General features: G+C 50.0%; 1 protein-coding gene across 1 annotated transcript; it reads right to left on the bottom strand.

Annotated features, from left to right (window-relative positions):
• Positions 1-3,501: 3,501 nt before the first annotated feature.
• LOC123345364 (E3 ubiquitin-protein ligase TRIM7-like) lies at positions 3,502-14,444 on the bottom strand. Its single transcript, XM_044982158.1, has 7 exons — positions 13,994-14,444; positions 12,726-12,821; positions 10,695-10,925; positions 8,621-8,643; positions 6,747-6,862; positions 6,162-6,236; positions 3,502-5,328 (listed from the first exon to the last, which is right to left on the bottom strand). Exons 1-7 carry the CDS (start codon positions 14,399-14,401, stop codon positions 4,451-4,453), a joined length of 1,827 nt encoding a protein of 608 aa, XP_044838093.1. The 5' UTR covers positions 14,402-14,444; the 3' UTR covers positions 3,502-4,450.
• Between the last annotated feature and the right edge of the window lie 591 nt (positions 14,445-15,035).

Genomic DNA, 15,035 nt, shown 5'->3' with positions numbered 1-15,035 from the left:
TTAATATGAGCTCCTATTACCCCCACCCCCTGTCCCGATTTTTCACATTTGCTTTCTGGTCACCCTACCTGTCGCTCATTCCCAGCTTCTGGCAAACAGAGGCTAGGGACCCCAGGAGAAGTACCCTGGATCTCAGTACTGGGGAGACAATGGAGGAATTGCTGTGCCAGTGGCTGATATGCAGGAGGGGGCAGAGCCAGTTGCAGCAGCTGCAGAGGGCAGGCACTGCCAGGTCCTCGCTCCCTGCTGCCGAACTGTGGCCGTGGCTGCTCTGAATGGGGTTGCCAGTTCTCCAGGCTTTCCCGGGATTGTCCCTCTTTTGAGAGTGCAGCTCCGGGCACTCCGTAAGGCTGCCAGCTGTCTAGTGTTATGGGTTCAGGAGCATCCTCGATACCCCTGGGGGGGGGTGGGAGGGGTATCTCAGAGGTGGGAACCCCAATTCTGCACCGCTGTGTCTCTCCTGCCTAAGACTCGGCTGGTGCGTGATCTGTCCCACATCTGGAGCAGGCCTGGGAGGGGTGTGATTGTGGGGACAGCCCCTCTGAGAAACAATTCCTGCCCTGCTCCCCTCTGGTATTGTATAGAGGGGGGGGGGGGCAAGGAGTGCAGTTACAGCTACCTTGGAAAGGATACCCTTAGGCCCCAGATTATCCTAAGTATTTAGGCACCTAACTCCCATGGGTTATGTGCCTAAATACCTTTGGGGCTCTGGGCCTTACTGCCCCTTGCCAGCAGCTCTCTAAGGCCCTGATCCTGCAGACACTTGCACACAGGGGCTTAACTTTACTCCTGTGAGTAACAAGGCAATGGGGACATCTCATGACAGCAGAGATCAGAGGGTCGCTGAAGAGGATGTTGCCGCTGTTTAACCGCACTGTAGAAGGATTGACCGTAACATGAACTGGCTACTTCATTCCCAAGTGGCTCCCACCCCGCCCCTGCTGTTCTCTGGCAGCTGGATGCTGGCACCTCACTCACACACCCACAAGAGGCACAGACAATCCGAGGAAGCATGCAGACTTTACAGCACCTGGGCAAGGGCAAGGGCGGCGGGTAGGGGAGGCTGGGGGAGGCTGTCTCTTCCCAAACAGCCAGGCGTGACCCCTCTCACACTCTGCCCCCAGACCCCTGCTCTGACTGTGCCTCTGGGCTCCAGGGGCTGGAGGGCACGCTGCCCGCCTCCCCGGGGTTGGGGTGTGTGGAGCAGTGCAACAGCACTGTGCACTCTCCCTCCCGGCGCTCTGGGGCTGAGGAGGCTGTAGGCACTAGCCAGCCTGGGGCGGGGGCTCTGGGGGGTGTGGAAGGGGTGGGACTGGAGGGGCTAGCCTCCCCCAGCCAGCAGTTCACGCGCCGCCCATGCATTCAGAGTATGTCAACAGGGCCGGCTTTAGGAAGCGCGGGGCCCAATTCGAACAGTTTCGACGGGGCCCCGGCAGAGATGACTTTAAAAAAAAAAAACTGCATGTAAAAAACACGTGGGGCTTGTACTCACCGGGCGGCGCTTGGCCTCCAAGTCTTCAGCGGCCTGTCCTTCACTCGCTCCAGCTTGGAGTTTGAAGGAGGTGCTGAGTATAGAGCTGCCTGTGTTGGGTCTGTGGTATAGACCAATAAGGATTCCCAGGGTCTGACAGCCTTTCGCTACCAGGAAATTCATTCGGACAAATTAAATAGAATAGAATAGAATGGGCCTGGCTGGTGGGTGTGGAGTCAGCTTGAGGGAAAGACAGGATCTAAGCATTCCCTTTAGGAACATAGGCCCAGCTCAAGGGATTTAGGCACCTTTGAGGATATGGTCCCTACAGGACTAAATCCCGCTCCGGGATTGTCAGACTTGACCAGCATTTCCTGGTACTGCTACCCAATCCTAGGAAATCTTGGAGATTTCCCTCAAAAATAAACCAAAGTGTCTTCATTTCTAGCACATTCCCCACTCAGGAATGCTTTACTGAGTTATGTAATTAATCCCATTCGGGCTTGTAGCCTATAGGGCTATTCTGATTGCTTGCCCATATATCTTTTCTTATGAGTTTGACCATTTGTTACATTAGAAGTATGTTCTTTATTATTACAATAGGTTTATTATAGAAGGTCCTTGGAAATTCTGTGTAGCCAGATTCTGGGCCAAGAACCTTATTCTCTTCTGATCAGATGAATTGGCAAGACTATAACCCATATTATCTATAAATCGGGCAACGTCCTGTTAATCCGTAGTTGAAAATACAACCTACATTACAGGGAAATGCCCTGATGATTCATTGTTATTTCTCCTTGAACCTGGAGCATATCCTTGGCTCTGCACAATAAACGGTCCCTTCCCCGACTGATGAGGGAACTTGGAATCCACTGTGGAAGTGGGACCTCTGCCCAACCAGCGCTTTGGATCAATGTGGTTAAAGCAAAGTATCTTGACAGTAAAAAACATCAGAAGCAAGATCTGCTGAAGGCAAATCAGACTGCGATAAGCGTATCTCCTAATCTCTGCCATTCAAATACGATTTTTCACTTCAAGACAGTCACCTTCCCCACTCCTGGACAGTCTGGGGATCTGAGCTGCATCCAGCTGAAGTCTACAGAAAGACTCCAGGGCCCAAGATATTTAGGTGCCTAACTCCTATGTGATTTAGGCACCGATGGACTTTTGAGGATGCTGGAGCAGGAGCTCTGAGACAACCTGAGTGATCGCAGCAAGCTCCCAGCTAGTCCTGTGGTCACAGTAGAGGAGATGGGAGAGGTGTACAGGATGAAGGTATCTTGTGGGAGTGACCCCAGCCCCTCTCCTCTCTATCCCTGATGCAATTTGAGGGGAGAATCTCGACACATCTTCCTCTCCCCCGCATCTGCTCAGATTTTGGGTAGTGGAGATACAAACATACCCATAAAGGAATAAGGCCCACAAGGTATTTAAACACCTAACTCCCATTGAAACCAAAGGGAGTTAGGCACCTTTGAGGATCTGGGCCTAACTCTTTTATCCCCAGGGGTACAAGCAAGTAATTTGGGGCTGAAGGTCCTAGTTTGGATCCCTATTAATAACCATGTCTGTCCCGAGGCCCATATACAGGGCCTTGAATATGCTCCATTGAGGCGTCGAGATTTGGATCTAGCAGGCTAAACAGAGCACAACAGGGCAGGATACTTCCTAAGCTGCTTCTTTTATATGGCTTGGGTAGATAGCAACAACTACAAAGGTATAGCTAAGTTTGATAGCCAGCACATTGCCGCAGTAGAGAGCTGATTAAAGTCCTTCAGGTCCCTGGGCAAAAGAACGAAGGGGACATTCAGATATGACGTGCTCTATCGCTTGGGCCTGGTGACCAGTTGCATACAGGTGTTTGCCTCATTTTCCCTTTAATGAGGGTTTGTCCACATCTCCCATTTCTAAACTGACAAAGGGGGACACTGTTTGGCTGGCTGCAGCTACCGTTCCCTGTAACCCATCTTGAGGGTAAAGAATGTTTCAATTAAAAAAAAAGGCAAACAAAGAAGAAGCAACTCTTTTTCTGATCACTTCCGAATTTATTTCTGTATTTAATGCTACATGGCCCAGACAAGAGAGCCCTTTAGCATCCCCTAGAGACCCTGTTCTAAAAACTCTTTGGGCCCAGATTGTGTGAATCATTTAAAAAAGAGAGAGAGAGAGAGAGAGAGAGAGAGAGAATTTGCTAAAATAACCCTGGCTAATGTCCACCAAACCCTCTTTGTAGCTGCGGATTCTTAATTTCTAATGGGCGGGAAATCCTGTAAAATACAAAACGGTGCTGTAAAGAAAGAGAAATACTTCAAGTGGCAAGTCATTCACTGATGTTATTGTGTAGTATTGGAACTGTGGTAGCACGTGCCGCTCTGGGGCCCCTGGTGCTGTATTTCAAGACATCCCCTGCCCTGAAGAGTTCACAGTCTTGTAGATAAGGAGAGAAAGCAGGTGGACACAAAGTAGGATGGACTCAAGAATCAGCATGTTTAGCACAATAAGCAGCCACTGCACAGCCGCAACCTGGCCCCTTGCTCCTAAAATAAGCAGACTAATCTGTAAAGTACAGAAACCTCAGCCCTGTTCACGAAGTGACCGATACTCCAAAGCCTCCCACTCCAAGGGGCTCTGCCCTCTCTGCTCCCCTCCAGTCACACAACTTCCCAGCCTGCCCAGCGCTATTGACCACTCCCGTAACTCAAGGAGTGACCCTAGGGCAGCAGGGGAGAGGCTAGTTCTTCAGCTGGAAGGCGAGGAACAGAATTCCAGCTCCTCCCTGGTTGGCCACTCCCAGCTGCCAGGGCCCACACAGGCCTAGATCCCTCTGCAGCTCCAAGCTTCTCTCCAGGTAGAGAAAGTGGCTCGTTCTGGGCTCTCACTGGGAGACAGTTTCTAGCAGGCAAAGAGGAGCAGAGCGGCTGGGGACTCGAGATCATTACCTCGGGGCACAGGGACAGTGAGGAGCAGGGCAGCTGGAATCTATTTATATCTTTTCAGGAAGTCGGGCCAGGAATAAAAATTTGTGGGCTGGGGGGTGGCTGCCTGGGCCAAATGGGGCTCTGTTCCCCTTACAGGATAGGTGGCACGGGCTGGATTGCGGTGGGCCCGCCTGCGCGGGTGATAAGTGTTTGGCTTCGGTTTCCCTTGCTGGAAGGTACTGGGCCGAGAGTTGCCGGAGGCGGGGATTGCACGCTCTGCTGAGGCAGCGGCTAGGTTTGGTTCAGTGCTGCTCATTCCTTCTGCACTGTGGAGAATCCCTGGGGGTGCGACGCGGACGTGATTGTGACCTTTTTGGGGGAAATGACGGTTGGAGACGTGGCTTTGAAACCTCATTTCTGAAGGAGCCAGTCGGAGCCAGGACATCTTTCCCACCACCCAGAAGAAAGGGAAGACTCTCTCCTCAGTGAAAGAGGCTATCAGGTAGCGGAAGATGAGGGACTTGTGATCAGCATCGAAAAATGCCACCTGCCCCTCTTCATAGTCTAGAGAAACCTGGATCCTCTGGGGGACCCAGCTCAGAGACAGGGGGATTTCTTCAGGCGAGGTGAGTGCACAGTACTCACCTCTGCGCAGAGCTACAGCGCAGATCCCTCCCTCAGGGCTATATTTGACCGGTTCCTTCCTCTTCACTGACTCTTTGGCTACCCCCACGGCCCAGCCTCCCTCTTTGCCCACCTCCAGCTCCCAGTAACATCTCCCCGAGGTGAATCCCTCACAGCCCAGCACGCAGAGAGAAGAATCAAATCTCTTGGGATTGTGGGGCAGATCCTGCTGGGCAGATCCATATTTCACATGTTTCCAGTCCTCAGACAGGATGAGTTTGGGATGAGCCGTGTCTGGATCCAGAGTCACATTCACTGGGGAGAGAGAGAATCAGAGTGTTAGGGGCAGAGCTCAGCCCTGGGGGAGGCTGGGACCATTTCTCACATTCCCCAGCATCCCTGTCCTGGCTGGGAGCCTCCCTGATTTCCTGCCTGTCTCAGGTCCCAGGGAACTGTCCCTGCTGGGGGCTAAGCAGCCATTTCACGGCAGCTCCCTTCTGCCATGCGAAGGTGCTGTAAGAACTGACTCTGCTTCTGCTCCTACCAGGGCTGCTGCTCTCCCACAGCTAGGACGGGAGTGGGGGCAAAGTTGAGTGAAAGAGGGAGCGTTTTCAGCTGTCCACCGGGGAAGCCCTCTGGCTAGCCCAGAGGGAAGGGGAGAGGAGGGGCAGCATGGGAAAATGGAAGTGACACTGGGTGGATGGAGAGACCCACCGCCTATGGGGAAGGAAGGCAGTGGGAACCCTGTAGAAGAGCATCTAGCCCGTGGAAGGGCGGGAAGTGTGGGAATACGGCATTTGAGTCCAGGAGGAAAAGACAGGAAAGCAATGGGACTGGAGGAGAGAGAATGATGGGAGTTATGCCCCAAGGAGACACTGGAGGCTGATCAGGCTGACCAGACCAGCCCCGCCCCCTCCCAAAAGAGAACAGAGACATCACACCACTGACTCCCAGCCCATCTGTACATCACCCCTACTGTTTACAGCAGTAATGGCCTCTCCACCCAGCCCCTTTCCTACAAGTCTCCAGAGGTGGGAAACTGACTCTGTTTGATCCCAGAATTTTCTTCTGCAAGTGAATCCGGATCTGCAAACCCATCTCCTCTTTGTTTCTTCTCATTGTTACGATATATCCCTGGGAAAACTTACCCTTTTCACCTAAGTTTTCCATCTCCTTTGCCAAAAATTGACTCCCTTCCACCTCCAGCTCAAATACCAGCGTGTCTAGAGAGAAGACGGGGGAGAAGAGATGTGTTTTCATATGCTCATAATTATGCCAAGGTTTCCTACAACTGATGTGCTCTATTTCTGTGACACAAACACAGGGGAAGGGAGCTCAGATACCCAGAGAGAGAAACAAAGGAAGAGAGCGTGAATAATAAATTTCACTCTTATTGTTGTTGGTTCTCTATTGTATTTTCTCTTCCCTTGGCCCTTCCCAGGAATGTATAACCTAGTCTTTTACTCTTATTGAGTTGGGCTTGACATCAACACTGTTTATCCAGAACCCATGTCCTCCCACAGTGACATTTTGATGTGCCCTTCTTGGGGGGAGGGATAGCTCAGTGGTTTGAGCATTAGCCTGCTAAACCCAGCATTGTGAGTTCAATCCTTGAGGGGGCCACTTTTAGGAATCTAGGGCAAAAATCTGTCTGGGGATTGGTCCTGCTTTGAGCAGGGGGTTGGACTAGATGACCGCCTGAGGTCCCTTCCAACCCTGATATTCTATGATACCTTTGAATTTCCTCAGACTCATCTCCAGAACAATCCTTTTCTCAGAGAAATCACCAATTCTCTTTTCCAGCTTGGAAGGACTCTCCCCCACCGCCTGGGCCTTCCCTTTCTCACACCTAGAAAGAAACAGGCTTTGCTAAGGAATCGCAGTTTGCAGTGTAATTATTTCTTTTAGGCATGACTCCTTCGCGTTCGTTATGTTCTGATCATCTTGGAAGTGAAAGCTGTGGAGTCGAGCAGCCTGCTGGATAACTTGCTCTACTCAGGGCAAGTAGGCCCAGATCCACAAAGTTACTTGAGCAACAAAACCCCAGATTTTGGTGTCCACGTCCCGATTTTAGGTGCCACAATCCACCTGCCCCAGCTGCTGCCAAACTCTACAGGCACCTAAATTTGCTCAGCACTGCCATGTTTGTAGGTGCCTATGTTCTTGCTTCTCACCAGGTGCCCAGATGTCCAAGCCCCAGAGCAATCCACTAACTGGGGGAAGAGATGCATTCCTCTGCCTAAGAACCCCGTGAGGCCCGATTTGGTAACCTTGCTCAGACATCACCTCTGCTGGATCGGGTCCCTATTGGCATAGGTGGCACGTGAGTTTTCCATTTGGGGAGGGGCTCACATGTGACCGCCGGAAGCTGCCTAGAAGTGGGGCGGGGGCCATTGATGGCTGGACCATGGCTCCACCCTTGAGACCATGTCCCTGAGTCCCCACCCCTATTTGGCCTCTTCACCCTGAGGGCTCTGCCATGACCCCATCACTTTTTCCTGCCATAGGCGAGCGACCCGGTCGGTGGGGGGAATATAATGGTTGGGCGGGGCAGAGAGGAGCAAGCAGTGGGCAGAGAGAGGCCTCGGGGGCAGAAAGACACAGCAGGGGCGGAAAGAGGCAGAGCAAGGGCAGGGCCATGGGAGAAGAGGCCGAGTGGAGCTGGGGCGGAGCGCAGGCAGGGCCACGGTCCAGGCACCGGAGGGGGACCCCTCTACACTTCTATGGAGCTTTGCTTCTGGTTCTCCAAAGGCAGTGGCTGGCCAGTGCGCCTCCGGATGGGTCACCCGTGCTGCATCCGTGACATTTCCCCCCTGCATGGCCAGCCTTTTTGGGAGGCTCAGCCTTCCCTGGCCTCTTATACACACCACCCATGCCTATTGGAGAACTTACACAAAATGGCTGTGGGGAGAAGAACTTCAGAACTTCTAGCCCAGTGATTACAGTAGTCACCTGGGATACTGAAAACCCTCAGTTCAAGTACTTCCTCCAACTGAGGAGGGGAAAGGGTTAGGCCCAGACTGTCAAACATATTTTTAGGTGCCTATCTTCCACTGAAATCAATGGGAGTTAGGGGCCTAAATACCTTTGAGGTTCCAGGCCCCAAGAGTCTAAGTCTGGTGCTATTCAGGCTCCTAAGTCACTTGGGCACTTTTGGAAATGGTTTTGTCAGTCTTTTGTTTGCAACTTTTTTTTTCAACTGGAAAAAAAGCAAAATACTCACGAAACATAAGTAAATAAATGACAATGGGTGAATTAAGGAAAAGGAAACGCTGTTTTTTTAAGCTTGTGGAACAAAAATGACTTTGCCATGTTTGTATTTCCCACTACCCCCCCCCCTTTTTTTTATCATAAGAACATAATTACAGTCATACAGGAACAGACCAAAGGTCCATCTAGCCCTGTGTCCTGTCTTCCGACAGCAGCCAGTGCCAGGTGCCCCAGAGGGAATGAACAGAACAGGTGATCATCAAGTGATCCATTCCCTGTCTCCCAATCAACTCTACCCATCACGTTTTTAAGCAGGGAAGGTTAGTGGCTGGGAAGATGCGGGTGCAAGCCCTTTCCAAGCATAGCGAGGGATCAGAGGGAGTGAGGAGCCACGTACCTGCTCAAGATGCTTCTGATATCCTAGAGGGGGGGGAAGAGAGAGAGCGAAAAGGAGCTCAGTGTCACAGTGACATGAATCAGAGCTAATAAATTATCTTGGTGCCCATTTATTTTTTTATTTATCTCATAAGTAAACTAGAGCAACAGAGCCTAGACAAACCTGCTCTAAGATCCGTCCACAACTGGCTGAAAAACCGTACTCAGAGAGGAGTTATCAATGGTTCATAATCAAGCTGGAAGGGCATATCAAGTGGGGACCCACAGGGATCTCTCCTGGATCCAGTCCTATTCAATATCTTCATAAATTATTTGGACAATGGCATAGAGAGTACACTTATAAAGTTTGTGGATGATACCAAGCTGGGAGGGGTTGCAAGCACTTTGGAGGATGGGATTAGAATTCAAAATGATCTGGACAAACCGGAGAAATGGTCTGAATTAAATAGGATGAAATTCAATAAGGACAAATGCAAAGTACTCCATTTAGGAAGGAACAATCTGTTGTACACATACAAAATGGGAAATGACTGCCCAGGAAGGAGTATTGCGGAAAGGGATCTGGGGGGTCATAGTGGACCACAAGCTAAATATGAGTCAACAGTGTAACACTGTTGCAAAAAAAGCAAACATCATTCTGGGATGTAATAGCTGGAGTGTTGTAAGCAAGACACGAGAAGTAATTCTTCTGCTCAACTCCGTGCTGATTAGGCCCCAACTGGAGTACTGTGTCCAGTTCTGGCCAGCACACTTCAGGAAAGAAGTAGACAAAATGGAGAAAGTCCAGAGAAGAGCAAAAAAAATGATTAAAGGTCTAGAAAACATGACCTATGAGGGAAGATTGAAAAAAATTGGGTTTGTTTAGTCTGTAGAAGAGAAGACTGAGGGGGGAACATGATAACCGTCTTCAAGTATGTAAAAGGTTGTTATGAAGAGAAGGGTGATACATTTTTCTTAACCACCGAGGACAGGAGAGGAAGCAATGGGCTTAAATTGCAGCAAGGGAGGTTTAGGTTGGACATTAGGAAAAATTTCCTAACTGGCAGGGTGGTTAAGCTCTGGAACAAATTACCTAGGGAGGTTGTGGAATCTCCATCACTGGAGGTTTTTAAGGCCAGTTTAGACAAACACCTGTCAGGGATGGCCTAGATAATACATGGCTCTGCCTTCATGCAGGGGACAGGACTACATGCCCTCTCGAGGTCCCCTCCAGTCCTACTTTCTATGATTCTATTTAACAGTGTAATCTCATGGATATCCTCTGTACCTAACTGCTTAGTTAACTGTACTTCCCTGTCACAATCACTTTGGAACACAAATAAATGTAACAGTAATTAACAATTATCATCCTCAGCCCAGATCTGTGTTTGAATGAAGTAGCCACACAGGACTGGGTATCTGGCTACACACCATCCCAATGCTGCTGAGTTGGTGTTGTAGTGGTTAGCAGATCTGCCTTCTAAGCCCTTCTCCTGGGTTCTTTACCCAGCCAGCAACGGGCAATGATGTCTGTAGGAGAGGATGTTTGGCCTTGTGGCAAAGCACTCGACTGAGGTGCAGGAAATCTCCATTCAGCTCTTGGGCACAGACACAGTTGCACTGGGACAGCTACACTGCAATCCGAGGTGTGACTGCAGCATGTGGAGACGTACTTGAACTAGCTTCGATCGAGCTAGCTCCAATCAAAATAGCAGTGAAGCTGCTGCAGCAACACGGATTATACACCCCAGCCAGGACCCTTGGTATGTACTTGAGCAGTGAGTCCATGGTGCCACCTGCACTGCTCTGGCTTCACGGCGATTGTTATTGGAGCTAGCTAGATCAAAGCTGGCTGAGGCATGTCTACATGAGCTGCAGTCACAACCTTGCTGGCAGCAGAGATATACCCTTAATCTCTTTGGGTCTCAGTTCCCTACTCTCAGGAGGAGGAAAATTCATTAATAGCAACATAGATAATTTGTTTTTAAAATACACACTATGAGTTCTATACTGAGGTTTGAATTTTGCACTCCATGACTCATGAGTTTCATCCTCTACCCCTTCCCCAAATGCCTTGCAAGAATCAGGGGTCTCACCTGCAGGAATTCACTTGCTGGCTGCTGGCACTTCCCCTCCATCTCACTGATCAGCTCGCTGAGACGGGAAATCTCTGCTGAGAGTTTGGTGACATTTTCATTCTGCAGCTTCACAATCTCCTTCTCCAGGCCTCCCAATTGGGCCAGCAGGAGTCGCTCTTGTTCCTCCAGGAACTGGCGCAATTGACGAATTTCAGACATTATTTTCCGTCTCTCAGCATCTGTCTTCACCTGTAATGGACAGACACAAATAAGGAAAAGGTAGGGCAGGGGGACATGTCGTGGGATACCTTGCACCAGATGTAAATAAACTAGGGCTGTCAAACGATTCAAAAAATTGTGAGATTAAAAATAATCGCAGTTTTAATCACACTGTTAAACAATAATAAAATAGAGAGAGTCAGGAGTGCACAGCGGGCCCACCACAGTCCCAGACTGCAGGCCGGGGGGATCTAGTCACACAGAGCGTTGGGGTTCTTAGGGATTGGCTTGTTTTGGCCTTGTTTTGAAACGTGATTAGCTTGATTTTTGGCTTACTGTGAAAGTCGGGGTGCTTATTTACCACGTGAAAGTGGGCAACTGTGACGCACACATGGCTGCAAACATGCATGCAAAGAGAAAGAGAGGAACAGGGCAGTTTTGCAAATCCAAGAGACATCCCGGAACAGGGCCACTTGCCCCATGAGCTGAAGACCGTGGGGCTAAGCCAGAGGTCTCCAAATTGTGGGGCACTCCCCACTGGGGGGCAGGGAGGACCCTTCAGGGGGCACAGCAGGGCAGCTCACACGGGGGCAGGGAGGAAGCGCCACCCAGCCCCTCCCTGCCCCCAGCTCTGCTCCAGTCCCACCTGCAGCCGTGGCCCCAGCTCCCAGCCCCACACCTGGCCCCAGCTTCAGTTCAGCTCTGTTTCTGGCCCTACCCCTAGGCCCTGGCCCTGGCTTCAGCCCCAGCTGTGGCCCCAGCCTCTGCCCCCTTACTCCGTCCTCTCTCCCCCACCACCCAGAGCCATGGCCCCACTCCCAGCAGGGGCAGGCGTGGACAGGGATAAGGGGGGGGCATAACCCTCAAAAGTTTGGGGACCACTGGGCTAAGCCAATCCAGACTTGGGAATAAGCCCCACCCAAGGGGAATCAGGCAACTGCCGACAAAGAGCAGATAGAGGTGGCTGTGCTCAGGGAATGGCTAGTGCAAAGAGGAAGGCCATGTCTACAGGTACAGTGCTCTGTGCTCTCCTGTCGGCATAAGAAAAGCAGCCCCACGAGCAGCATAAGCTATGTCAGCGGGAGAAGCACCGTGAACATGTCGGTGTAACTGACGTCTCTCAGGGGGGTGGAATATTCACCCCCCTGAGCGACAGAAGTTTTGCTGACCCTAGGCGGCAGTGTAGACATAGCTGCAGAGGAAGGCTCCAGCAGGACCATACCACCAGGAAGCTAGGAGAGTAAAGCCCAGTGAGCAGGAGGCTCAGGGCGCTGGGAAATGCTGACTGTGTTTGGGAGTGGGTGTCAGAGCTCCAGTGAGGGGAAACAGTTTGGGAGATCAGACCAGAATAGAAGAAGAGCCCTGAGGGGGGTGAGAGAAAGTGCCCGAGCTAAATATCTTCCATAGCTGGTCAGGATATTAGACAGACACGGTAGGTGAGGTGACATTTTTAGTGGACCAGCTTCTCAAAAGCTTGTATGTTGCACCAACAGAAGTTGGTCCAATAAAAGATATTACCTCATCCACTTTCTCTCTCTCTCTCTCTAGAGCTAAGTATGGACTTTTTCTTTGTGTTGTTCTAATGGACTTTAGTTTGGGACTCTGGCTTGTTGTAAACTGGTTCTGGTATGAAACTAGGGGTACCATTTATCAGAGAAAGCCTGTGTGAGTTCTGACCCTGAAGAGAGGGAAAAATGGAGGCCGGGGGGCTTTAGAGACACCCCTAGTCAGTAAGTAGTCGTGTTATTACGCCCTTCCACCCCACCCCACTACACCACACCACACAGCGTACCACCACCTCCCATCCACAGATTCATAACAGGCACCTACCAGGTATTCCTGGCTTTTCCCCTCCTCAGCCTGTCTGTATTTGAGGAGTTTTTCTCTCTCTTCCTTCAGGGTCTGCAGTTGTGTCCAGATTTGCTCCTGAGCAAAGAAACACAGTATGTGATCTGTTCTGCTGGGAGGGGCATCCTGGGTGTCTTCTTCACAGAAAATAATTTAAATAAACAAAACCTATGGATCCAATTCAGACTTTAGAAAGAATTGACACAATGTATTCAACTTTATAGGAGTTGCTGGTGCTGTTTGTAGGAAAACTCACTTCCTGGAGCTTTTGAACGTAACCAGATTTGCATCTACTGGATTGCTTTATTGGTTAGCAATATTATAACCCTGGTCTGGATAATCCATGTAACCCAGAGGCTCTGAATAGTCCGCTGTGCTGGTTTATGATTGGCCAGGATGTTTTGGAAGGAAGAATTGGGTTATTACTCTTTGGAGCCTGAAATGACTGGCACAGACAGAGGCAGAATAAATTCCTCTCTGGTTGGGCTGTTTTTCTTTTTCCAGTGAGAGGCTACCAGCAGCTGAGCAGCTACTAACAGATGAGAGATTCATTCTTCTTTTCCTTGGGTGTGACTGAAATACTTCCCTGATGGTTGTATTTCCTAATGGACAACCTACCCCAAATTCTCAATTCTTGGGGGACTATCTTCACTCATTGATATATTTGCTTTCCACAACCCACTCTCTGTATATCTTTTCATGAGTGATGCACCCAAATACTTGGATGCTAACAGCTAAACTGTGTTGTTAAATTTATTCACCTAAATTTGGGTTATTGCTGATTATGTACTATATGTATCATATGACTTTTAAAACAAACTCTGTATTTGTGGATAATCTAAGCACTATACCCAGATGTACAGACATGTTTTTCTTAACCTGTGTACTATGAAATTTGTTAACATTAGCTTTAATTAATGTTTTAATCTGTCCCGCTCCTACAGGACCTGGTTAGAGAGCAAGCTGTTCAACAGGCAAAAGGCAGCATGACTTAGGTCTAATTCACAGGCCCTAGGGTGACCAGATGTCTCCATTTTATAGGGACTGTCCTGATATTAGGGGCTTTGTCTTACATAGGACTCTATTACCCCCCACCCTGCTTTTTCACACTTGCCATCCGGTCACCCTAACTGACCCCGTACACCAAAAATAAATCCTTTACAGTAAAGAACACAGATTAGTAATTCGAAGGTCAGATTTTATCCAATTCCCGCCATCTGAGTTTCAAATCCTCGATGGCGTTTTCCTACCTTGTACTCCTGGGCAGCCTCCTCGATGGGAATCACAGGGTGGTCTCGGTGAGCCTTGGATCTGTCACACACCACGCAGATGGGGCTTTGCTCCTCCTCACAGAAGAGTTTCAGAGGCTCCTTGTGTTTCTCGCACACTCGCTCCCCCCCTGGCTCTTTCCCCGCTTGTAACTTCAGCTGTTTCACTAGCTCCACCATGTTCGCCAGCTCCCTGTTGGGCCTGAAGTTTCTCTGCTGGGCGGTTTCTCTGCACTGGGGGCAGGAGAAGTTTGGCTCCGACTCCCCCCAGCACTGGCTGATGCAGGCCCGGCAGAAGTTGTGCCCGCAGTGGATAGACACCGGGGCTTTGAAATACTCCAGGCAGATGGAACACGTGGCTTCATCCTGGAGTTTTTGCACAGCGGCCATCGCTCCCTGCACTGCAGATGTGTGGGACCAGGATAGTTTCACTTCTCTGGTACAGCCCAGCTGCGGGTCTTATTTCCTGGATCCCTCTCATTGGCTGAGCTGTATCTGAGACTCCCAGCCCCTGGGGGCTCTGCTCTGGTGACCCTGGCTGCGCTGGGAGCTGTGTGATTGTGCTGGTGGACAGCCCCGTTCAGTCCTAGAGAGGAGAATACATCTCTCTGGTATTTTAGCCCAGTGGGTCTCAATCAGGGGTATGTGTACCCCTGGGGCTACTCAGGGGTCTTCCAGGGGGTACATCAACTCCTCTAGATCTTTGCCTCCTTTTACAACAGGCTACAGAAAAAGCACTAGCAAAGTCAGTGCAAACTAAAATTTCATACAGTGACTTGTTTATACTGCTCTATAGACTATACACGGCAATGTAAGTACAATATTTTATATTCCAATTGATTTAGTTTACAATTATATAGTAAAAATGAGAAAGTCGGCACTTTTTCAGCAATAGTGTGGCTGTGACACTTTTGTGTTTTTATGTCTGATTTTGTACATTTTTAAGTGGTACGCTTGGGGGTATGCAGGACAAATCAGACTCTTCAAAAGGGTACAGTAGGATGGAAGGGTTGAGAGCCACTGC

Source organism: Mauremys mutica, chromosome 12 (assembly GCF_020497125.1).
Source record: "Mauremys mutica isolate MM-2020 ecotype Southern chromosome 12, ASM2049712v1, whole genome shotgun sequence".
NCBI lineage: Eukaryota > Metazoa > Chordata > Testudines > Geoemydidae > Mauremys > Mauremys mutica.
This window is presented reverse-complemented; position numbering and strand designations above follow the sequence as displayed.

What these genes read in the sequence shown, in the direction of transcription:
- LOC123345364 (XM_044982158.1), bottom strand. Translation starts at nt 14,401, where the DNA reads ATGGCCGCTGTGCAAAAACTCCAGGATGAAGCCACGTGTTCCATCTGC. An exon ending in CAGCAAGTGAATTCCTGCAG is followed by an intron (nt 8,644 to 10,694) that starts GTGAGACCCCTG and finishes CCCCCCCTCTAG; the next exon opens with GATATCAGAAGCATCTTGAG. An exon ending in ATCAGAAGCATCTTGAGCAG is followed by an intron (nt 6,863 to 8,620) that starts GTACGTGGCTCC and finishes GTTTCTTTCTAG; the next exon opens with GTGTGAGAAAGGGAAGGCCC.